Raw genomic sequence first — 24,486 nt, forward strand, 5'->3', positions numbered from 1 at the left:
CAGGATTAGCAGTCCAAGCAAATGACTAGACAAAACACTCCACCACACTTAGCTCAAAATTGTTACATTCATTACAAGACAGTAGGACACACATTTCATAGACCATGCTATTGGTTCAGATCCATTAAAGGGTTTCATAACCAACTTTTATCAACATTCATTCCATAACTTGCCATAAAATTGCGCTACAAAGTCAAGTATTGGATACTCACCTTCTCCAGCATCTTCAGTTACAATTGTGAAAATAGAAGTTTTGTTGACGACACCATAGACCAGGCCTGGGCCATATGCTGACACATGTCCGCTGCCTCCATAGTTCACAAAGAACTGCAGTGGACTCTCTGAAAGTAATCAAATATATTGCCAATATTCAGTTAAGTGTGTCAATTTGAATAAATTAGATTGTCCTTTTGTTAAGCATGCTCTGAAGACTACCAGAAGACATTGAAGTATCAAACATTTACAGTTGAGGTATAGTACAGTTAAATACTGTATTTAAAAATTGTTTAATTTATAGATTCTGTCCATTGCTATGCCATCCTGTTAAGTGCAAAGCTAAATGCATTTAAACTCAACTGGCTAGTTTTAAATGCAGTATTTTTGCTTAGACGTTTATGGCACTGAATAGCAGAAAGCAAAGTCGAGTACCTATCACATCATTTATCCCTCAGCTACAATGTAAAACCCCCACATTCCTTAAGGACTAATTAGACAATTAAGATCAGAGGCCATTATGCCCAAAGTCACAAGATTAGTTTTATTTTGAACACAACAGCATAATTTCAAATTTAACTTTAATCCTGTGCATATGTCCAACAGTAGTAGCCACCAGATTTCTTCTGTAGTTGAGATTTAAACTATTGTATGCATGGAAAGAGATGTTTTACTCAGCAGCCTAGAAACAGTATACCTGGAATATGACTGCCATTGTATTTGATGTGCATCTCATGCAGCCCAGCCTCCGTTGGAGCATATTTGACAGTTACTGTACCATCCTTATTATCGATGATTTCTGGCTTAGCAGTTTTGTTTGAAGGCATGAAGACCTCACCTATATAATGTAGAACTAGTTAAATACAAGGTAACTACCAATTGGAAAAATGCAGGTCAATCAAATCAATTATAAAATAGCATAAAAATATCAAGATCAAAAATGCAAAAAAAGTTACTAGTTTACAACTTCCCAAAAAAGGAATCAGTATACACCCTGACATTATGCAAGTTAAAGAACAGGGTAGGCCTCCAATAAATGATGGCCGTGCACAATTTACATGCCAGTTGTGTCCCTTTTTACTTTGATTCAAAATGCCACTTGTATTGCCATTCTTTTGGCTTGAGATTTACTTTAAATGGGGCAAAACTCAAGTAGGCTTTGCCACACTGCAACAGCAATGCAAGTAATATAACCATATAGCACTATGACTGCTGCTAAGTACAGTATCTAAAGATATTTAAAGCTCTAGTACAACACTTTGTCCTGCATTTTGACCAAGTATTGGGCAATAGCAATCACAGCATCAGTAAAGAAGTTTTCAAATTATTGCTGATTCCTCACTTCAGACTATTGCAAAGTTCTTAACTTTATGGTAAGTAGACCTCACCAAAACTTCCAAAAAGGTCTGTCATTTGACCTTTCACATTACAGGAATAAGACTGACTCAGGCATATGGTTTTCATATCCACTAGTGGAGGGGGCATTGCAGACCTAATAAAATGCAATTGGAAGATCAGATACCTTATTGCTGAAGCTAATGTACAGCAGTCAGTCCTGCACAACCCAATTCCTCTACAAATTGGATTACTGCGTTAAGAGCTCAGCAATCCTAGAAACCTGTACCCAACAGATCTAAAACAGGGAAGAGTGGTAAACTGAAGTCACTCAAGACAGTGCCTGAAGTAACAATGATAAAGGGATGGTCTTAAAAAGTAATGTCTAGTTCTAATTGAATTTTGTAGAAATATTGCTTGAGTCCTCAATTATATACATAACTAATTTATATTTGCTTCTTGTGCAACCATTGTTATAGTTTATTGTAAAACAAGGGGTGGGGAAAATCAATGCAGTTGATCCAGATCATCTCTTACATCAATGTGGACTTCCAACAGACCAAGAAATAAAGCACACTTCAAAATAAGAGTTTCAAACATTTTTGCACTAAACATTTCAACCACATTAAAAAAAAAAATCCAAGCACAGGCATCTTCCACCCTTAAAGATGTAGTTCTGGACCTGGAATATTAGGTCCTTCATTGAAACACCTGTGAACGCATCCCTTTTTGACGTGGGAGCAAGTCATCCGCATTTCAAGGGACTGCCTATGATAGAGACCCTATTCAGTATTATATAGTAAATCTTACCTGTGATCTCCCCTGTCCGGAGAGCAAAAGGGATGACAATATCAAAAGGTCTCAAGCCCATGCCATCCATTCCATCTATTGGTGTGTACGCCCCATCAAAAACCTTGGGGAAGAGGGTGAAAAATAATTTCAAAACCACGTCACCAAAATCAAAGTGGCTCACAAAAATTGTGACCAAGGAAAACTTACTATGCAGTTTTTTCATCTTGGGGGGAAAAAAATTGCCATTTTATTTCAGGTTGCAAAAAAGGCGGCACATCTTACGTGGATGGTAATTGGCGAGAAATTCAGAAAACTAAAATACTCATTATGGGATACACAATCGGGTTGTTTTACTTTGGATTTTTCAAGTGCCAAGTAGCCTTGGTAGCCACACTGAAAGAACTGCACCTTTCATTAGCATTTAAACACAAGTGGTTATTTAATTCAAACTCTCAAAAGCACAATCGTCATGGGGGAAAATCGTAACAAAATTGCTGGTAAGGAGCCAGACTTCAATGACTGATCAAGCACTGCTACGGAATTGTGGCTCATCCAACCTGGTGGTAATACACTGAACCCGTGATGCACTAATTCTGGAGTTTAACCGAATTGATTAATTCCCAGGCATTCTTTCAGCAGCTGTTTGAATTGCAGTCACCAAATCTGATGCACCAAATGGGCTCAAAATGTTCGTATGCAAGTGCAGGGCTGCCTCCACTGCTCTTTAGACTCAGCTCCAACTGGATTAAGTTAGCTGCAATAAGAGGTTTGTTTAAAGATGTTAATTACCAGCTATTAATATTACTCAACTATGGTATGCAACACAAATACAAGGAGAGAGAGAAAAATCAACGTGAGCATAAGCGGTCAATCCAGTTAGAAAAAAGATTCCTGTTGACTTGTGCCTGGAATGAACAGCAAAAAGAGATAGAATGTAGAGGATCAAAGTACAACCTCAATTAACAAAAATATGCCTATTTATCCAGTTATGTTTGAGGTATAAAAGTTTAAGGGATTTTATTAAACTGTATCTTAATAATTTGGCTAACATTAAAAGTTCAGTTTTGCATTCTCAAAACCAAATCAAATTCCACTTGCATTAAAAAAAAAATTTAGAATCTTAAATGTAGGCAAATTGCATGTGTGCAACACTCAAGGGTAGCTTCCACCTCAAATACTCCCATTATAAAAAGGCACCAATTTCTAATGTCTAGAGGAATGCATAAACCTTTTGCGATAAGTCATGGTGGAACATTCTAATTTTTTTTTAAAATCAGAGTGGAGAGCAGCGGTTGAAATGATAGCATTTCAGATTTATATTTTATCCATACAGAATGAGCTTCTGCAATAATTTCAAAGCAGAGTAAATGTAGCTTGCCAGTTTAATTTTGTAGATAAACCTGAAAAATATTTCATTTACAGCCAATTAATATAATTTGTTAATGGGCTAATTTCAGAAATTAAGCAACTGATCAATTTAAATATCTTTAAATTGGTGTTTTTAATATCAATAGGGCTCTTGGTTTACACCATCCAGGAGTGGAGTGGGGATTTTGCAGAGATCATGCCATTAAAAATAATAAATTGTTCTTTGGTACATTTATACCAACTCAATCCCATAATTACAACATTGATAACCATTTCCACAATAAAAAAAAAGATACCCAAATCACAACACCTGTTGTAATATCTCAGATTGCACATTTAATTTAGTGTCTCAGTTTAAAATATCTGATCACAATTATTCATTTTCCATTCTACAATCCTAGGATTCCAGCATTAAAACAAGTGTTGGGGAAAGGCAGCTGGCAAAACCCCCAAAAGCTAACACATTATTTATGAAGCAGTCACCATCTATTTCAGCTGCTAATATCAGAGCGACCATACCAACATGATATTACCTCATGCTTGGGGTATATTCATTTCCCAACATCAAGTCATCACAATCGGTTAAATTTGCTGAATGTTATATTTTAGTAATACTTTTTTTTTTTTTAAAGTGCTTTTGTTTTATACAATTGACACATGTAATGGGCTCTGACCCATTTCATCCCACTTGATCGATATTTCAGTGACAAATGTGAAAGGGCTGCAAAGAGGGAAAGTTGCAATTTGAAATACAGTCCCACTACTTAAATCTGCCAAAAGGCTCAAACTATTTCCAGTAATCAATAATAAAGTTGCTGTTTAGTATGTTAAGTGATGTGTATGTTGATAACATACATTACTCAGTAGTTCGCACCTAGTTCAGGTGCAACTTCCTTGTACTGTATACTTAGTGGTCTCTAATGTGGTGTGGGGTTACAGCTTTAATAGTAATGCTACTCCCTTCAAACTGTCCAACGCACATTACTGGCAAATCGTGTTAGCGGCAACCCGCTTGTTGTACGCAGTAGGGACTGTACTTGCAATGTGTAAATAAAGTATTTCGGGCACCCAACTTTAAAGCCCCTGTTAAATTAGGAATAGGCTGCAAACACTGCATTCACCTGTTTAAAAGAGAGAGAGCAATTGTTTATCAACCATCAGCTTATGAAAGTAAAATTCACAGTAGCTAAAAATTGGATAGAAAGGGAAGAAATCAAGCAGTCCAGATGGCAGATCCCAGCAAGTTGTGAACACTAGATTTGGAAGAAAGGAGAGGAATAGAAAGTTCAATATATTAAAATCTGTACCCAGGGTTGGAAGCCAGGGGGATATGCATTTAGAGATTGCTGCTGCTGTTGTACCAGCTGCGGTGGCACTACTGGAACTTCATCTGTGGCCTGGTGAATGGTAAATAGCAAGTTAGTTCAGAATTGCTTTGGAAAAAACTATTTCAGGTAAACAATATTCAATCAGCTGTTTAGCCCGTAAGCTCAGTTATAATATCACAAATTCACTTTCCTCCCCCCCCACTAGAGATAATGCATTTAATTTGGTTACCAAATAATTTAGCCTGGTTTTATGAAAAATGCATCAGCACCTAAATCCAAAGGTCAACCATTATCTATAAATATTGAATTATTGATACATCACACTTTCCAAACCCCATAGTTATAAAGCAATGCATCCTCCAGCCTCACTGAATAAAGCCATGGGAGATCTTATGTAAAAATATGTACAAATTACAACCTGCAATCATTGCTTTGGTCATGCTTTTGTCAATATTTACCACAATTAATCTTGCTAGGTTAACTGTCACTATGTAGCTGTAAGCGCTGGTCACCGTGGAAGACATTTCTGAAACCTCACCAACTAAATCACCATCTTGTATATTTAACAGCTGGCATTCATCAAATATGAGAAAAATTAGTCAAATTACAAGACTTAAAACTATATTTAGCTACTTATAGGATAACATTTTTAGATGCAGGTAGCACACATTTTGAAAATAAATATTTAAGCACATGGAAGAGTGTAGAAATGCACTTTCCATTTAAGACAAAAAAACCCTAACTGCTGTTCTTAGTTTTAACTGCCCATTGAGAATATTAGGACCATTACATCAATAAGTAGGATAGGATGAAGTAACCCAGCATCCCCCCGGCCATGGTGTGAAAACAGCCTGCAAGAGTGTGGTCAGAGGCACTGAATGAGCTCAAATTAGTGTTAAGAAAATACAGCAGACCAAAAGCAGTAAATATTTAAATACAAGCTAGATAAAAGTATGGGTAAATATATTCCATTCATGGGGAAAATGTTGGAATCAATTATTAAAAGATGAAATAGCAACACATTTGAAAAGCGACAGGATCGGTCCAAGTCAGCATGGATTTATGAAAGGGAAATCCTGCTTGACAAATCTAGAATTTTGAGGATGTAACTGGCAGAGTGGACAAGGGAGAATCAGTGGATGTGGTGTATTTGGACTTTCAAAAGGTTTTTGACAAGGTCCCACAAGAGATTGGTGTGCAAAATCAAAGCATATGGTATTGGGGGTAATGTACTGACATGGAGAGAGAACTGGTTGGCAGACACAAAGAGTTGGGATAAACGGGTCCTTTTCAGAATGGCAGGCAGTGACTAGTGGGGTGCTGCAGGGCTCAGTGCTGGGACCCCAGCTATTTACAATATACATCAAATGATTTTAGATGAGGGAATAGAGTGTAATATCTCCAAGTTTGTAGATGACATTAAGCTGGGTTGTGGTGTGAGCTGTGAGGAGGACGCTAAAAGGCTGTAGGGTGACTTGGACAGGTTAGGTGAGTGGACAAACGCATGGCAGATGCAGTATAATGTGGATAAATCTGAGGTTATCCACTTTGGTGGCAAAAACAGGAAGGCAGAATATTATCTGAATGGCAGATTAGGAAAAGGGGAGGTGTCATGGTACATCAGCCATTGAAAGTTGGCATGCAGGTACAGCAGACAGTGAAGGTGGCAAATGGTATGTTGGCCTTCATAGCTAGGGGATTTGAGTACAGGAGCAGAGAGGTCTTACTGCAGTTGTACAGGGCCTTGGTGAGGCCTCACCTGGAATATTGTGCAGTTTTGGTCTCCTAATCTGAGGAAGGACATTCTTGCTATTGAGAATGTGCAGTGAAGGTTCACCAGACTGATTCCCAGGATGGCATGACTGACAAAAGAAAGACTGGATTGACTAGGCCTGTATTTACTGGAAGTTAGAAGGATAAAAGAGGATCTCAAACGTTAAATTCTGATGGGACTGGACAGGTTAGATGCAGGAAGAATGTTCCTGATGTTGGGTAACTCCAGAACCAGGGGACATAGACTAAGGATAAGGGGTAAGCCATTTAGGACTGAGACGAGGAGAAACTTCTCAGTTGTTAACCTGTGGAATTCCCTACCGCAGAGAGTTGTTGAATATATCCAATGAACTGGCATCAAGAGGGAGTTAGATATGGCCCTTACGGCTAAAGGGATCAAGGGGTATGAAGAGAAAGCAGAAAAGAGGTACTGAGGGAATGATCAGCCATGATCTTATTGAATGTGGCACAGGCTCGAAGGGCCTAATGACCTACTCCTGCACCTATTTTCTAAGATCAGGCTGGGGTTCCATGGATACTTGGCAGTTTGAACTAAAATGAGAAACAGTCTAATACAATAGATCAGTGACAGTATAGAAGAAACCAGAAGATGATGTTAGGCATGCCAAGGAATGTGAAAAAAGATTTATGACCATAGTTAGGGCTAGAAATTCATTTTTTGGCCATAGAGGAAAATACCACTATTATCCATTTTTTTTTAAAAAAGGCCGTAGTTTCTTGAAAAATGTGCCCAGTGGTAAAAATCTGCATTGCACGAGGATTTGCTGTGGAAACCGCGGTCGTCGCCAACTTTAGTCAGAGGTCAATTACCGTTAAAAGACAGGCCCTGGGAGATGAGAAACTTCTTGACTCAGTTGTTAACCTGTGGAATTCTCTACCGCAGAGAGTTGTTGGATATATTAAAGAGGCAGTTAGATATGGCCCTCATGGCTAAAGGGATCAAGGGGTACTGAGGTGAATGATCAGCCATGGTCTTATTGAATGGTGGTGCAGGCTCGAATGGTCTACACCTGCACCTGTTTTCTATGTTTCTAAAAAGGGTAATCTGAAATGGAGACTGAAGAACCACCACTGCTGGAGGAACTATAGTTAAGTTACTGGAATAAGGGGAGAAGAGTCAAAACCCAGGTGGCATTCATCCCAGAACGCTGAAAGATTGGAACAGAGATGGTGGAGGCACTGACCATAACTTTCTGGACACCTGTTTAAAGCTGGCTTTATAAAGGGGGGTTAACGATAGGGTATGTGGGAGCAAGGTGAATGGAGGTGGGGCACGGAGTGGAGAAAGAATGGAACTCAACTTTCAAAGTTTTCCCACATTGGCCCCTGGATGTACGTGCTGTGCAAAATGGAGATTTCAAAGATAAGACAATATTACAAAACACCTATTTTTTGTTCATCAATATAAAACTTATTGCTAAATTCAACACAGCACCACCACAAGAGCATCCGGTACACAAACATGCATTATATTACTATCCTTCAGTTAATGTAGTCTTCAATTTGGACTCAACTGACAAGTGTGTGATGGAGCACTTCAAATCACTGCTGACATACAATATTTAAATAGATTTGTTCTGTATATGCAAAAAGCTAGGAATTGGAATGCACCCCTCATGAATAAGTCAAACACACGAAACTCCCATGTTCAGTACTCGCCACAAGCAAGAGGATGCACCATTTTACAACAACAGGTGAGGAATGCACTGTTGTACGGGACAAGATTATACTAGCTCAGAACATGTATTTTGCTTTAAGATTATGCAATATTGAATTGAATGCTCAAGTCAGAACACTAGATTGTTGGGCAGGCTAGTTATCAAGTTGGAAGACCATGGAACCATTTTTTGAGATATTGAGAGGGAGCTGAAATGCACAAAATGTTAAGATGGCTTCCAGCAGTAAGCATTGAGAGCAGGTGGTCAAAAGTGTACACTATAAGAACCATTGCAGGAACATTTTAAACTTTAAACATTCCTGCATTTACATCTAGCTTGTAGCTGTTCAATAGATTAAAGTGGACTTTAAATTACTTGGTCTGCTGCAGCTCAAGTGGAAGTTATGAGTCAATTATAAGTGAAAATCAAAAAGCTGAGAAACATCAGTAGAGCAGAAAAAATCTGTGGATAATAAGTTTGACTACAAATAAATTGGGACTGAAGAGGGACGGAAGTGTGAAAAGGGATTGATATCTCCCTCTCAAAATGGAGAGATTTGCCTCTGGACAATTCAGTAATTGTAATTTTGGACAAACACTCCAAACAGTATCGATGATTCATTACAATGATCCATCTCCCACAATAAAAGGGACACCAAATAGGAGGAGGCTCACCACTACGTGGAATGGACTGTTTGCAACATCTACTCCTCCAAAGCGGACATAAACAATATAGACTCCTTTTTCCGGTGCTGTATAGAAGATGTTATATGTTCCATCATCATTTTCAATAACATCTGCCTCCACTTCGTTTCCATCAGGGGTGCAGATTGTACAGGTGACTTTGCCCTTGCCTGCAGCTTTTGCATCCACCTTCATCCCCAGTTCTTCTCCCAGTTGAACAGTGGGTCCAAGACCAGAACCTTAAAAAGTGGAAAGTTAAAAGCATTTCTATACAAATAACAGTTCATACTTTAATCTAGTTACTTTTATTAAATAAAAACTACTCCACCATAAGTCATGAAATCATGTTTAATTAAATTAAGCACTAAATTCCTTTAGTTGCATCATTTGAATTTTTCAGCACAGTAAACGCAGTATCAGAGTAGGCTATTGACAATCCAGTATTCCTTTACAGCATGGTAGTACAGGAATGCTGGAATCTCAATCTAACAAAACACATTGGTCAAAAAAAAACATGCTTTTTTTCCTGGTTCTGCTCCAATGTTGCTTGCTTCACACAATGAAGCGAACTGCCACTACTTAGTTAATTAATCGTATGCAATGAAGGCTTAACTAAATCTCCAGTAACCAACGTTTCAGTCACCATTAATTGGGCCACCAGATCCAGCTCTTCACCTCTTATTGCAAGAATCAACATTTTCTCGGACTTGCTCGTAGCCAAGTTTGCTGACAATACAAAGGTGGGAGGAAAAGCAATGAGTGAGGAGGACAAAAAAAATCTGCAAAAGGACATACAGGCTAAGGTGAGTGGGCAAACATTTGGCAGATGGAGTATAATGTTGGAAAGTGTGAGGTCATGCACTTTGGCAGAAAAAAAAAATGAAGTCACCCCTGATGGGAACAAAGTGGAGGCAGATGTTATTGAAAATGATAGAACATAACATCTATGCAGCAATGGAAAAAGGATTGTCTATATTGTTTGTCTACTTTGGAAGAATAGATGTTGCAAACAGTCCATCCCATGTAGTGGTGAGCCTCATCCTATTTGGTGTCTCTTATTGTGAGAGATGGATCATTGTAATGAATCATCGATTACTTAAATGGAGAAAGATTGCAAAGTGCCACAGTACAGCAGGACCTGGGGGTACTTGTGCATGAAACACAAAAGGTTAGTATGCAGGTACAGCAAGTGATCAGGAAGGCCAATGGTATCTTGGCCTTTATTGCAAAGGGGATGGAGTATAAAAGCAGGAAAGTCTTACTCCAGCTATATAAAAAAAAGGTATTGAAGCCACACCTGGGATAGTGTGCAGTTTTGGTTTCCATATTTACAAAAGGATATACTTGCTTTGGAGGCAGTTCAGAGAAGGTTCACTAGGTTGATTCCAGGAATGAGGGGGTTTGACTTGAGGAAAGGTTGAGCCTATACTCATTGGAATTCAGATGAATGAGAGGTGATCTTATCAAAATGTCTAAGATTATGAGGGGGCTTGACAAGGTGGATGCAGAGAGGATGTTTCCACTGATGGGGGAGACTAGAACTAGAGGGCATGATCTTAGAATAAGGGGCTGCCCATTTAAAAACATGGAGAAATTTCCTGAGGGTTGTAAATCTGTGGCATTCACTGCCTCAGAGCTGTGGAAACTGAGGCATTGAATAAATTGGAGACAGAAATAGAGTTTCTTAAACGATAAGGGGATAAGGGGTTATGGGGAGCAGGTGGGGGAGTGGAGCAGAGTCCATGATCTTATTGAATGGCGAAGCAGGTTCAAGGGGCTGTATGGCCTACTCCTGCTCCTATTTCTTGTTATAGGTAACTAGAGGGCATTCTCTCAAAACCACACCAGGCAATTGTTAGTTCATTTTGATAAAAAGCATTTTATAAATTGAGTCTTGATAAGTCCACCAGTTACCTGACATTTTGCACTTGCTGGCATCCCCAGTTGCTGCAGCACGGATTCGGTAAGGAGATGCTGGGATCTCATCGCCACCGTATTTGATTACAATAGTGTAACGTCCAGTCTTATCCGGTATATAGGAAACTTTGTAAGTGCCATCGTTATTGTTGTGGATATTGACTTTCTTGGGCTTCCCTTCTTGGTCCTGCGGACAAATGTTATTACGACAAAGTACTAACTTCAAGCCAACTGCAGTAACATTCCCCAGAGACGAAATGTTGAAATACTCCACACTTTAAAAGCAGCCATGGAAATGGCTAAGGTGGCAATCTTGATGATCATATCTTCTAAAGAGTGAAATATTTCCACATCAGATCTACCATGCTGAATTATACCAGCTCCGTTATACAATTCATCCCAAAAAGAGGAGAGAGAGAGAGAGAGAGAGAGAGAGATTTTTTCACCTTCAATGAATTCAGTTAGCAGCAGTGAACAATCATCTGAGATTAGCCTTTTTCCCCACCCTTGCAACTAAAAAGACTGACAGAAAGTAAACAGTTGAAAAATATTAATGGTCACATTCAGCAAAAATCTACAGAGATTCTGCAAGATTCCAAGTTTCCCTGTCGGTAGTGCAACAGTATCAAGCTTAAGTTTGCACAGAAATCAGATTTGGGAAATGGTTAGATCCAGTTTTACATCACTTCATTGGAAACAGACAAATCATTGGTCAACAGGCATATTGCTACATCACTCTTGCAAGGCCTAGGTCAGAAAGGCCACTACCAACAGTCAATGTGCAGCACCTACATTACTACACTGCAAAGAACAAATGGTTAAACTAAGCAAATGGTCACAGGTTTATGCAACAAGCATTTAACTTAATAAAGGCTCTTTTTAAAGTAAAAATACTGAAGAGCAGCAACGCACACAGTTTAAGTGTGCAATGCTCCATGGTTTAATTAACAATGCACAACTGTTCATGTAGAACGAGGAAAATTGTGTTTTTGATCTTTGGAAGCTATTAACTACTTAGTCAAATATATCTGAAGACAAAGTCACTCATCTTTTGGGCAATCCATTACACTTGCTCCTCCCTACATCACTGTTCATCTAAAAACTAAGTTTTGTATTATGGCAGCGTAACATTGCTTATCTCACTCGTGTACAGGTCAAGTCTTCAGTATTAACACTGCCTAGCAGGCTAAGCCATTGAAAGTTTTGAACAAACCTAGCACTTGAACACCTGAATTAAACATTAAGGCTGACCGTCACTCACTAAATTAGCTTTGCAATTTTTTGTATTAAACAAAGTGGTTTAGAAACACAGAAACCCTCACCACATTTAAGTAGTACTTGGATATGCAGTAACCTACAAGGCTACTGACCAAGAGCCAGAAAGTGGGCTTAGGTTGTCAGCCAGCAGAGACACGATGGGTCGAATGGCCTCCTTCTGTGCTGCAAATATCTATGATTGTATGAATGTTTCCTCGAAAAAGGAAAAAAAAATGATGCTGCTTCGAACTTTGTCAAGAAAGTAGGGCCAGTAGTCTTCATACTACTTGGTAGGAGCAATTGGAAGGGCAAAAGACTAGATTGTTTACAGCAACTTAAATCAAATAATCGGAGTAAAGGAAGCAGACAATCCCATCCAGTGCTCTTTGTTGACCAAAAATTAGTTACATAGCAGATCAAGCCTTCTATAGTTTTTAAACTAAAGTATTTATAGGCCATTACTATCTATATTTAAGATTGTGGCACAGCGAGACCAAAACAACCAGGACAGCATGCTTACTTCTGGTTTACTCAAGACAAAAACCCAGGTGACTCAGATTTTAAACTAAAATCAGCTTACTATATACATCACATACATTCACTCTTTGCTGTAAAGGGAAATAATGCAAAAACCTACAGTTACATGTACTGAAAGGAGTCCTTCTCCAGCATCCTTGGCATCAATGGTAAATTCCACAGGTAGACTAGCTTGTACCCCAGAAGAATTGAGGCCTGGCCCACTGGCTTTCACTTTGCTGGCATCATGAGTTGGCAGAACCTTAACCCTGAAAGGACTAAAGAAATGCATATGATAAAATATCTGGCATGTATTTGAAGAATTAAAATACCTTATGGATATTACTGTCAGCTTGCTACCAGTAAAAGATCAAGATCCTTGACTGCATTAGTTGTGTGTTTGGGGCAGGGGGGGGCAGGCAAGGGAAATCATAGCTGGAAAATACAATTTTATACTGATGGATATACTAAGAAATATACGCACTCCAAATCACTTGGAGGAAATAGATTGCATCATAGGAGTTTGAAGGAGAGGGGAAACAAGCAGGAAAAAAAAAGGTCAAAAACAAACAAAGGCACATAGCATTTGTAACAAAAGATGAGTTGATGGCACAAATAGATACAAATGAGTATGATCTGATAGCCATTAGAGACGTGGTTGCAAGGTGACCAGGACTGGGAATTAAATATTCAGGGGTACTTGACAATCCAGAAGGACAGACAGAAAGGAAAAGGAGGTGGGGTAGCTCGATTGATAAAGGATGGAATCACTGCAATAGTGAGAAACAATATTGGATCAAATGATAAGGGTCTTGAAACAGTTTGGGTGGAGACAAGGAACAATAAGGCAAAATAAAGTCACTGGTGGGTTGTTTACTATTGCAGTGATTCTATCCTTTATCAATAGAGCTACCCCACCTCCTTTTCCTTTGTCTATAAGCCCCCTAACAGTAGCAACTCTTGGTCAGAGTATAAATCAGGAAATAGTGGGGCTTGTAAAAAGGGAACAGCAATAATCATGGGTGATTTTAACCTCCATATTGGTTGGACAAATCAAATTGGTCAGGGTAGCCTTGAGGAGGAGTTCATGGAGTGCATAAAGGACTGGTTCCTTGAGCAGTATGTAACAGAACCAAACAGGGGGCAGGCTATCTTAGATCTGGTCCTGTGTAACGAGACAGGATTAATAAACAATCTCCTAGTAAAGGATCCGCTTGGAATGAGTGATCAGAGCATCATCTGAATTTGAAATTCAGATGGAGGGTGAGAAAGTTGGATCTCTAACCAGCGTACTAAGCTTAAATAAAAGGAGACTATGAAAGTATGAGAGCAGAGTTGGGTAAAGTGGACTGGGAAAATATATTAAAGTGTAGGACGGTTGATGAACAGTGGTGTACATTTAAGGAGATATTTCATGACAAGAAAAATACATTCCAGTGAGGAGGAAAGGGGGCAAGAGAAAAGATAGCCATCTATGGCGAAGAAATAAAGGATGGTATCCAATTAAAAGCAAGAGCATACAAAATGGCCAAAACTAGTGGGAGGGCAGGAGGATTAGGAAGCTTTTAAAAGCCAGAATACTAAAAAAAAAAATTGATTAAGAAAAGATAGACTATGAAAGTAAACAAGCACAAAATATAACATAGCAAGAGTTTCTATAGGTATATAAAAAGGAAGAGTGGCTAATATAAATGTTGGTCCCTTTGAGGATGTGACCAGGGAATTAATAATGGGGAACATGGAAACGGCAGAAACTCTGAACAAATATTTTGTATCAGTCTTTACAGTAGAGGGCACTAACAATATTCCAACAGTGGATAGTCAAGGGGCTATGGTGGGTGGGGGGGGGGGGGGGGGGGGAGGGGAACTTAACACAATCAATCACAATTAAGGAGATGGTACGCAGTAAGATAATGGGACTAAAAGCAGATAAATCCCCTGGACCTGATGGCTTGCATCCTAGGGTCTTCAGTACCGGCAGGGGTTGTAATTTACCAAAAGTTCCTGGATTCTGGAGGAGGTCCCAGCAGATTGGAGAACTACAAATGTAAACCCCCCTATTTAAAAAAGGAGGCCGACAAAAAGCAGGAAACTATAGACCAGTTCGCCGAACATCTGTGGTTGGGAAAATGGAGTCCATTATTAAAAGCAGTAGCAGGATATTTGGAAAAGCAAAATTCGGTCAGGTAGAGTCAGCTTGGATTTATGAAGGGGAAGTCATGTTTGACAAATTTGCTGGAGCTCTTTGAGGATGTAACAAACAGGGTGGATAAAGGGGAACCAGTGGATGTGGTGTATTTGGACTTCCAGAAGGCATGTGACAAGGTGCCACATAATAGATTACTGCACAAGATAAAAGTTCAGAGCTGGGGACAATATATTAGCATGGAGAGGGGATTGGCTAACTAACAATCAAAATAAATAGTTCATTCTCTGGTTGGCAACCAGTAACTAGTGGGGTGCCACAAGGATCAGTACTGGGACCCCAAATTTTTACTATCTATATTAACGACTTGGAAGAAGGGACTGAGTATAACATAGCCAAGTTTGCTAATGATACAAAGATGGGAGGAAAAGCAGTATGAGGAGGACACAATCTGCAAAAGGACAGACAGGCTAAGTGAGTGGGCAAAATTTTGGCAGATGGGAGTATAATGTTGGAAAGTGAGGTCATGCACTAAGGCAGAAAAAAAAACAAAGTTATTATTTAAAAATGGAGAAAGATTGCAAAGTGCTGCAGTACAGCAGGACCTGGGGGTCCTGGTGCATGAAACACAAAAGGATAGTATGCAGGTACAGCAAGTGATCAGGAAGGCCAATGGTATCTTGGCCTTTATTGCAAAGGGGATGGAGTATAAAAGCAGGGAATTCTTGCTACAGCTATATAAGGTATTGGTGAGGCCACACCTGGAATACCGCGTGCAGTTTTGGTTTCCATATTTATGAAAGGATATACTTGCCTTGGAGGCAATTCAGAAAAGGTTCACGAGGTTGATTCCAGAGATGAGGGGGTTGACTTGAGGAAAGGTTGAGCCTCTAATCATTGGAATTCAGATGAATGAATGAGGGGTGATCTTATCAAAACGTATAAGATTACGAGGGGGCTTGACAAGGTGGATGCAAAGAGGATGTTTCCACTGATGGGGGAGACTAGAACTAGAGGGCATGATCTTGGAAGAAGAAGCCGCCCATTTAAAATGGGAGGAGAAGAAATTTCGAGGATAGTAAATCTGTGGAATTCGCTGCCTCAGCTGTGGAAGCTGGGATATTGAATACATTTAAGACAGAAATAAAGTTTCTTAAATGACAAGGGAATAAGGGGTTATGGGGAACAGGCGGGGAAGTGGAGCAGAGTCCATGATCAGATCAGCCATGATCTTATTGAATGACGGAGCAGACTCGAGGGGTTGTATGGCCTACTCCTGTTCCTTCTTATGTTCTTATAACTTCAAGACATTTTAAACTGAGATTCATTGCAGTTCTAGCAATTTAGTTTGGCACTCTGAATTCCACATTCATTGCAAAATGAACCAATCACATGAGGACACAATTGAATCCACAACATTCATATATACATACACATATATTCAGAACAAGAGTACAGACGAATAAGCCACTAAGGAAATAAATTGTAAGTTAGGCTATTTGGCATTTCAAATTGAAAATCTTTACTAATGTCAATAATAGGACTCCAGGATTAAAGGATCAAATAGATGATAAATCAGTGAAAGTTTTAAATAAGTTATTCGTAATTCAAAGTGGAGTTGGATCATATGTCAATTTCAAATAACTAGGCATATTCCTGTCAAATCGTGCAAAATAGAGGGAAAATATTGGCAGGATACCAACTTCAAATCAGGACAATTATTTAGCGCACTGTGGGTTATTGAACCCACTGCATATTCAGGCATTGCCTTCCTTTTCTTGGTCTTGAGATAGATAATGCAGCAGTTCTATAAACCAGAGAGAAAGGAAAGGAGAGAGACAAGATTGACAACAGGATATGCTGTGCAGTTCAGCCTCACGATTAAAGCTTCTAAGTTACCTGCGAGGAATGTCTTCGTCTCCATACTGGATAGAAACTGAATATGGCCCTTCGAGAGAAGGCATATACCCAACTGTGTGAGTGCCATCACCATTGTCGATAACCTCAACAGGCTCAATTATGCCTGGGAGAGAAGAGACAAAAATATTAAACACTTGAATAGAACAAAAAAAAAGAATGCTGAATAAAATAACCCCATGTGTTTTCATTAATCCAGGTAGTCAGCTGTGCAAAAAAGCTGGTTAGTCTTGTAACAACACATTGCCCTATACCAGTTCCTAATGGCGCAAATCCCATTAAGCATCAGAGTCAAGTGCAGACTATTTTGCTAGCTTTAGTAGATTAATATTAAGCCATGAGAAAATGGGTGCAGGAAAATGTGAAATCCATTGAGTCTTATATTCAGTACACTAGTTACCCAAATATTTCACTAGATCAACTCATTAAATTACAGAATTGCTCATTCAAAGTTTTATTCACATTTTAGGGTTTGCTTTAAACTAGCAGTACAGCAAGTAGATTTAGACTGGTGCTATTGTGTATCGAGTCTGAGCGGCCTGGCTGCAAATCAGACTCTGCATATACACAGTTCCATTCTTAAACATTTCAAATGCTGAGTGAATATTTGAAATTGTTCATACTTCAGTGGAACACAAAATATTTATTCATAAATCTAGGCTTCCAACAAAACCGAAGTAGTTTTTACACTATGCATTTATTGTCCTCAAACAACCAAAGTCCAGCTCCGAGTGTATCTGCACTTGGATGTGAATGCTAGCAAGCAGTCCTATTTGACGGACACATTTTAATTTATATGCTTTGGAGTATAAAAGAGATCCATTAATGACCACTCATGGGATTAATCCTGAATTTAGAAGCCCAAACTTGGCAACTGAAAACCAAATCCACATGAGAATGGATTTAGAGCAGGTTCACTGAAAACCAGCCTGTGTTGACCAATCAACATTTCTTCAACCAATAATTAACCATCCTCTGAAGCAAACCCAAACAAAAAACTTTCAATGAGCAACAGTTTGAAATTAATTTCCTACCAGATCGGATATGAAGTGTCAAAAACATCATAGCAATGGAAGCTGTGAAGAAATCTGTTCAGCCATTCAGGATTCTTCAAATATATAGTAGAAGCATGTCCAGAAGTGATTCAAATAAATCTTCAACTGAGTCATGCAGATATTGGTCAAGAAATGCAATTTTAAGTACTGATTGCAAAATGGTTTCAATTTAGTTCCAGGACAATCTGATTAGAGATAAATCTGAAAGGGCTACAAAATAAAACCCTTTATATAAGATTATTAAAACAAGGCCAGGTTAGAGTGTGACAACATGGAAACTAAAAGGCTACGTGAAGCATTAGGCCTAGCAAGATCGACTTTGGCTCTTAATGTAAAAAGCAGACAGGACCAGCATAATTGTTCCCTGTGCGCTATATACGCCCGCCACCTTTCTTGCCTTGCTGAGATCAAGCTCAAATCCAAACCTGTCTCACTGTCGGCGTTCTTGTCCTCGCCTTTAAAGAAGTCTGTAATCGTTTTCAAAGGACTGCGCCATGGTTGGGGCTGTGCCTCATCAACTAGAACAGAAAACCTTTTACTTGCAGCAAATCTGAATGTTGTCACTGAAGGTGACAAGTGATTCCCTTACCAAAACAGCACAGCCTTTCCTAGCTGTGCAATGGCCCAATGTATAAACTCCACTCCCAGTGAAGTCATAAGAAGCAAGTACTTAGCACACATTAGCACGACTGAATTGCTGTTCAATCTTTAAATTTAGACCAGGACTCTGCATCCTCCCACCTTCCAAAGTGTGCATTCATGTATAGATCTGTAGCTACTGTGACCTGCCCAATGCCATGATCTTACCTTTTGGTCCCAACACAGTTACTTGGAGAGGAGCTTTTCCAGCCTTGCTACAGTCCACAGTGAAGTGCTGTGGAACTCTGGCTCTTACTCCTGAACTCAGCCCAGGTCCACTGCACTTGACTTTGCTTGGGTCCACAACATCTTTGACTGGTACCTTAAATGGACTGCCTATAAAAGAAAATTGGATACTTCAGAGTTTGGAACATTTAATCATTTTAAGTGGCTATTTTATTTGGCATGGGGTGCAGTAGGGGAGATGGAAGTGCAGGGATTTCAGTTTTCAAGTAAAAGGAAAAAAAGGACAAAGTTTAAATGGACAATGCAAAGATGAGCACATACTTGACAAGGCGGCTCAACGGGGGCAAAACTGGGTTACTTTGCACCTTCCGTTACACCCCGGGGGGGGGGGGGGCACGATTCCTGGAGCACAATTGGCAGCAGGCGGCATAGCGAGTTCAGCAGCGCTGCAGTGTTGAAAGGCTCCTTCCCTCCAGAGGAAGGAGGGCCAACGCTGCAGGCTCTGCAAAGGAAAAACAATTTACCTGGACCACGGTAGCAGGCGTGATTCCGTGCAATCAGCCCGAAGCTGGAGAGAAGGGTTTAAAAAAAAATATTATATATACCACCTCTTCTTTAAGCATCCTGAAGCAACCAGCCATCCACCTTGCCTGGTGCTGCTGCAGGGCAGAGACAAGCAATTTCGGGTCCGGGGCATTACACAGTGATGTCACATTCTCCGAGCGAAGGAGATTGGGCCGCAACGCCGTAGTGCTCCCACCGAATATGGCGGAGTCGTTGAACAAGCCACACCCAGCTATTGCCTGGCGTTAATCTTCAAACTTTTAAAAGTTAATGCCCCAAAGGGGGAGATACCCAATTTCACCCCCAGTGTCCACAAACCTAAATATTGCTGCGTTAAATTACGATACAAATGCTAGAATTGCATCCCAATCTACTCTTCATATATTGAAGCCTAATGGTTTCTATGATCAGTACCATTTAAAATTCTCATAGGTTTTACTATGATTTTTTTTCCTAATAAACAATTTAAGGTCTGAATCTAATACAAGAACTAACATTGAAGCAGAAAGCATTAATTCAGTAGACATGATGCAAGCAGAATTTCCTAACAAATGAGGCACATTAATCAGGGTTGGTATATTCTATTATACAGACAGCAGATACACAATTTGTTTTAATTCATGTGCTGATAAAGTGCCGCCATTTGAAAATCCTGAAATAATCATTTGGTAAGGGAAATACAGGTACGAACATGGCAATGTAGCTTCTTGGGAACATAATTGCACATCAGTTAAACAGTAGTTTTCTTCCATGATGGGAGTTTTGAAATCTCCCAATTATTGAAAATTATCCAGCTACTGTCCCAGATTCAAGACACATGTAATCCTTAACTGATTTATAATATTTAAAAGCAGTAATTTAACAGATTGAGCTTTAGATTTAAAGACTTTACCAGATATGTGCTGTCCTCCATAGATAATATTAACATCATAATCTCCAGGAGTATGTGGGATGTATTCAACACTGCAGCTGCCATCTTTGTTATCCTTGCAAGACATCTTTGCTTCTGAAGGTCCTTCGACAGTAATCCCAAGACCGCCAGTACCTGCCCCTCTGCATCACAAGGGTATCAGTTACTAGCTTTGTGTTTTAAGATTAACTCGTCTTAGTTATTCCATCAAGCTATAATAAACAATCTAATTTATTAAAAATACATTGTGTTTTTACTGGTATGCAAAAGAGATTACAATTCATGCACATGGGCAATCTATAATAAACTTGGCAGTGGTGCTGTCTCCACAGTTCGACAGGTGTCAATTGGCAAATGATAAATACAGTAAAAGTAGGGTTGAGGCCAAGTACAAAGAAATAAACTATAAAATGCACAAATGAAACAATTCCTTCAGTTGCACCAGTGGGTCAAACTCTGGTAAATATTATAAACCCGTGAAGAATAACTGTAGATTTGCTAGAATATGCATACTGTTAATCTCATGGCAGTCAAGAGCCACTGGTTATGGACCCAAATATTTAATTTAGGATGAAGGGAATGTCATGGCAGTGAAGAAACGTATCCAGTCTCAGACAATCCAATTCCCAACCTGAATAAATTGAACTCTGGCTTCAGAATCCAATCCAAGGCCAATTAAGAAATGCAAGATTACCTTGTTACTACAGAGAATTTATTCATTTTATTGGTCAAGCCCTCCTGAAGTCCAGGTCCACTTGCAGAGACACGTGAAGGGTCACATCCTTCTGTGACTCCTACCTTGAATGGACTGTTTAGAACTGGTGCATTGTCATAGGTTACATCAAGTGAGTGCACACCTATACAAAACAAAAAAGTTATCAATCCAGAGGTTAAAACCTTATCTTGTTCAAATCCCAGGAGTAGGAAGTAGTCAGTTTCCCATTTATTTTCTACATTTGTAAGAGTCTTTGCTGTGATGTAAAATTGAAATGCTAAAGACAGATTAAAAATGGAACATTTCTCTGCTGTGACTGTTGCCGAAGTAGTTATTCTTTGACCTTAGTGTACTTATTCATGTGCTGGACTAAAGATAAACTAGATTCAATTATTGCAATGATGAATTTACAATCTGAAAATGGAACTCAGTCTCTGGTCAGAATTCTCAAAGCAGCAGCTTTTTATTTAAACTAATAGTCCACCAATTTTTTGACTATGGTAATGTTGAACCTAAAGTTCAACTGAAAAATTAGAAAAGTTAAAATGAAAGACAACTACAGAACCAGGTGCTTCAAATGAAAACATTTGTATGATTAATTGCCCCTTTCTCACATCCAAAGGTGACCATCATACCCTTTTCATATGGAGTATATTCCACCACGTAAGTCCCGTCACTATTATCCTTAATCAGACAATCTGTGCGAGCTCCTGAAGGATTTGTGATGTTTGTTTTGATGTGGTTTCCTCCCACTTTGGCCAACAAACTTGCATCCACTGTAAAGTCAGTTGTGGCATCACAGAAAACTCCTGCAAACAAAAAAGCAATGCAGAAGAACCTAACCAAACTAAATTTGAGCATTACAGTCCTGACTGTTCATTAGTCATAAGATACCCAATGTGATGTGCTATGGAGCAGAAAAATCCAACATTACTGGCTTGCGCCAAATTAACGGATCTCAAATAGGGAAACGTTGGAACATTAAAGCCACCTACAGTTTCCTTGGACTTAGAAAAGGTGGACTGGGGATCCTATCCATGACCATGCAGTAACTTCTGCTACAATTCACAAAAAGACTCCAGAGTTCAAGAGCATCAGCTGCAATGGCTTGACAGTCTGCCAATGCTGAATATCTGGACAAACATTAGGAATGGCTGCTTCAGCAAGGTACTGGAGGACTACCAGCATTCACAAAGCCAGCAGGTGTTTGCCTCCAGGAAGAAAAACTGGAGAGAGAAAGTTTGTTCTCAAATAATCATGGAGTTCTAGATTTTAAAATGCATCACCTAAATATTTTGCCACGAGCAAGTTCTAGCACAAGGAAAGTCATAACATGCCCCAATCTACTAAGGATTTGCTAGAAAATGCATCAGAGTGGACATGACGACCATTTCATAATGCCCCACTCATGGTCAGATAGCGCAGACAGGGACTCTGTTTAACGTCCCACCGAAGGACGGTACCACAGACAGTGCAGCACTCCCTCAGCACTGCAGTGTCAGCCTAGATTTGTGTGCTCAAGTCTCTCGAGTGGGGCTTGAACACAACAGTCTAACCCAAATACAAGGGTGCTACCAACTGAACCACAGCTAAACTATTGTTCAGATTGAATGTTTTATGAAGTTAACTCCACACAGGTAAATATTAATTTTACAGCCAGTATTAAGGCAAGTTATAGTGAAGTCAAGTTAGTGCATGCTCAGTTTTTTTTTAATAATGTAAACTTCGTTTGAAATTGTAAAGGCTTTAAAGCTTGCCAAGTTTAAAATCAATTACAAGAAATCATGAGGGTTATACAACTATCTATTCTGAAGAGGAACAACAGCTACAATTTAATTCACGTTCTAAACTCCCTACCCTGGGAATGTTTAATGGGGCAGTGCAGTGGAAGCTTTACTAATTAGCCTGGGCTGAGGGGTAGCACTGAACTCTGGCTCAAAGATTTGATCACAACCTAGGGAAGTGCTGCACTGTTAGAGGTCATCTTTTGGATGAGGGTAAACCAAGTTCCTCAAAAGGCAGATGTAAAAGATCCCATGACTAGTCAAAAGAAGAGCAGGAGAGTTGTCCTGACTAATGCTTATCTCAACTGCCACTAGAAATAGATCAAATGGTCATTTGTCTCATTATTGTTGGAAGGTCCTTGAAGGAGGGACCTGGAAATTGGCTCCTATAAATTTCTTAATTACAACAGCTACACTTCAAAAGTACTTAATTGCCTGTAAAGTGCTTTGGGACATCCAGAGGACATAAAAGGCTTTAGATAAATACAAGTTCTTTCTTTCTAGACAAAAGCTTTCACCCAAGAGGAGTTTTTAAAACTTTTAGATCACAACTAGCTACAACAGGTTGTGTGTAAATGCTGGGGTGGGGTGGGAGAAAAAGATCACAAAATAGACATAACAGCCAATGACCGAAGCAGCACTTACCATGTCCTTCGATTCCAGGTCCATATACTTTAACACCACTGGTATCAATCGCTGGGTCCACCTGTAACCGTGCTGGGAATTTGGGCACAGATTGCCCTCCATACTTCAGTGAAATTGTGTGGGGACCATGCTGAAGTGGAATGTAACTGACTGTGCGAGTGCCATCACCATTATCCTGAATATGGGCTTCGGCCCGAACACCTGTATCGGATACCGGTTCTACGGTCAATTCACCAGGACCAGCTTTTGAACAGTCAACAGTAAATAGTCCCGCTTCTCCAACTTTGCCACATTCTAAGCCAGGACCAGAGGCAGTAACTTTGGAAGGATCAAAGGGCAATTTTACATCTGCTTTGAATGGAGACCCTGGAATGTGAACTTCTTCAAACAAAATATTGACAAGGTATTCACCAGCTTCATTTGGCAAGTAAGAGACTGAACAGGTGCCATCCCCATTATCTGAGCACTCAATCTTGGCTTCACATGGGCCTTCCACAGTGAGACCCAGCCCACCAGTGCCAGCTCCTTTGGTGTCTATGGTGAATTCAGCAGATTTGCCCACAAGACCACTTTTGAGGCCAGGCCCATATGCTTTCACCTGCAAATAAAAAAAAAGTTAATGGAATACAATTTGTTCATGGCAAACAAGTTATAATATTCTATTTAAAACAAGTTGCCCAGAGTATCTCCTGGTGTTATACAAGCAGCGAGCCTTAAACTGGCTGATTTAGCACAAACTGAAGAACTAAGGTGGGACCTCATCATCAGACCAAGGGATTGATTTTTTTTTTTTAAAAAACAATATTTAAATCAATCACTCTCCAGTGACCCTATACATGTGGGGTCAGGATCAGGTTCAGCCTTGGTTGCAATGCCTGCACAGTGAATCAACAACATTCAGATGAAAACCTTCCACAGAAACAAGGGACAAAGCTGCTATATATACTTTCAGGAAAACAAAGACAAGGTCAGAAAAAAGCTCAAATCGTGATCGAATAGATACTGTTTACTTACAATAAACTTATAACTTGTATTTATAAAGTGCCCTTAATGTAGTAAAACGT

General features: G+C 39.5%; 1 protein-coding gene across 3 annotated transcripts in view; it reads right to left on the reverse strand.

Annotated features, from left to right (window-relative positions):
• flnbl (filamin B, like) overlaps positions 1 to 24,486 on the reverse strand; it is a 185,829-nt gene that overhangs the window by 31,976 nt on the left and 129,367 nt on the right. For all 3 annotated transcript variants that reach the window (XM_070895259.1, XM_070895258.1, XM_070895260.1), the window contains 14 exons: positions 23,423 to 24,020; positions 21,629 to 21,802; positions 20,973 to 21,135; positions 20,261 to 20,421; positions 18,787 to 18,954; positions 18,405 to 18,497; positions 16,907 to 17,030; positions 12,983 to 13,139; positions 11,086 to 11,275; positions 9,163 to 9,410; positions 5,016 to 5,105; positions 2,359 to 2,461; positions 911 to 1,051; positions 213 to 341 (listed from right to left, as the gene is read on the reverse strand). In XM_070895259.1, the coding sequence (XP_070751360.1) occupies positions 213 to 341; positions 911 to 1,051; positions 2,359 to 2,461; positions 5,016 to 5,105; positions 9,163 to 9,410; positions 11,086 to 11,275; positions 12,983 to 13,139; positions 16,907 to 17,030; positions 18,405 to 18,497; positions 18,787 to 18,954; positions 20,261 to 20,421; positions 20,973 to 21,135; positions 21,629 to 21,802; positions 23,423 to 24,020 (2,539 nt within the window). The remainder of the gene's footprint in view (positions 1 to 212; positions 342 to 910; positions 1,052 to 2,358; positions 2,462 to 5,015; positions 5,106 to 9,162; positions 9,411 to 11,085; positions 11,276 to 12,982; positions 13,140 to 16,906; positions 17,031 to 18,404; positions 18,498 to 18,786; positions 18,955 to 20,260; positions 20,422 to 20,972; positions 21,136 to 21,628; positions 21,803 to 23,422; positions 24,021 to 24,486) is intronic.

Source organism: Pristiophorus japonicus, chromosome 12, assembly GCF_044704955.1.
Source record: "Pristiophorus japonicus isolate sPriJap1 chromosome 12, sPriJap1.hap1, whole genome shotgun sequence".
Classification (NCBI taxonomy): Eukaryota; Metazoa; Chordata; class Chondrichthyes; family Pristiophoridae; genus Pristiophorus; species Pristiophorus japonicus.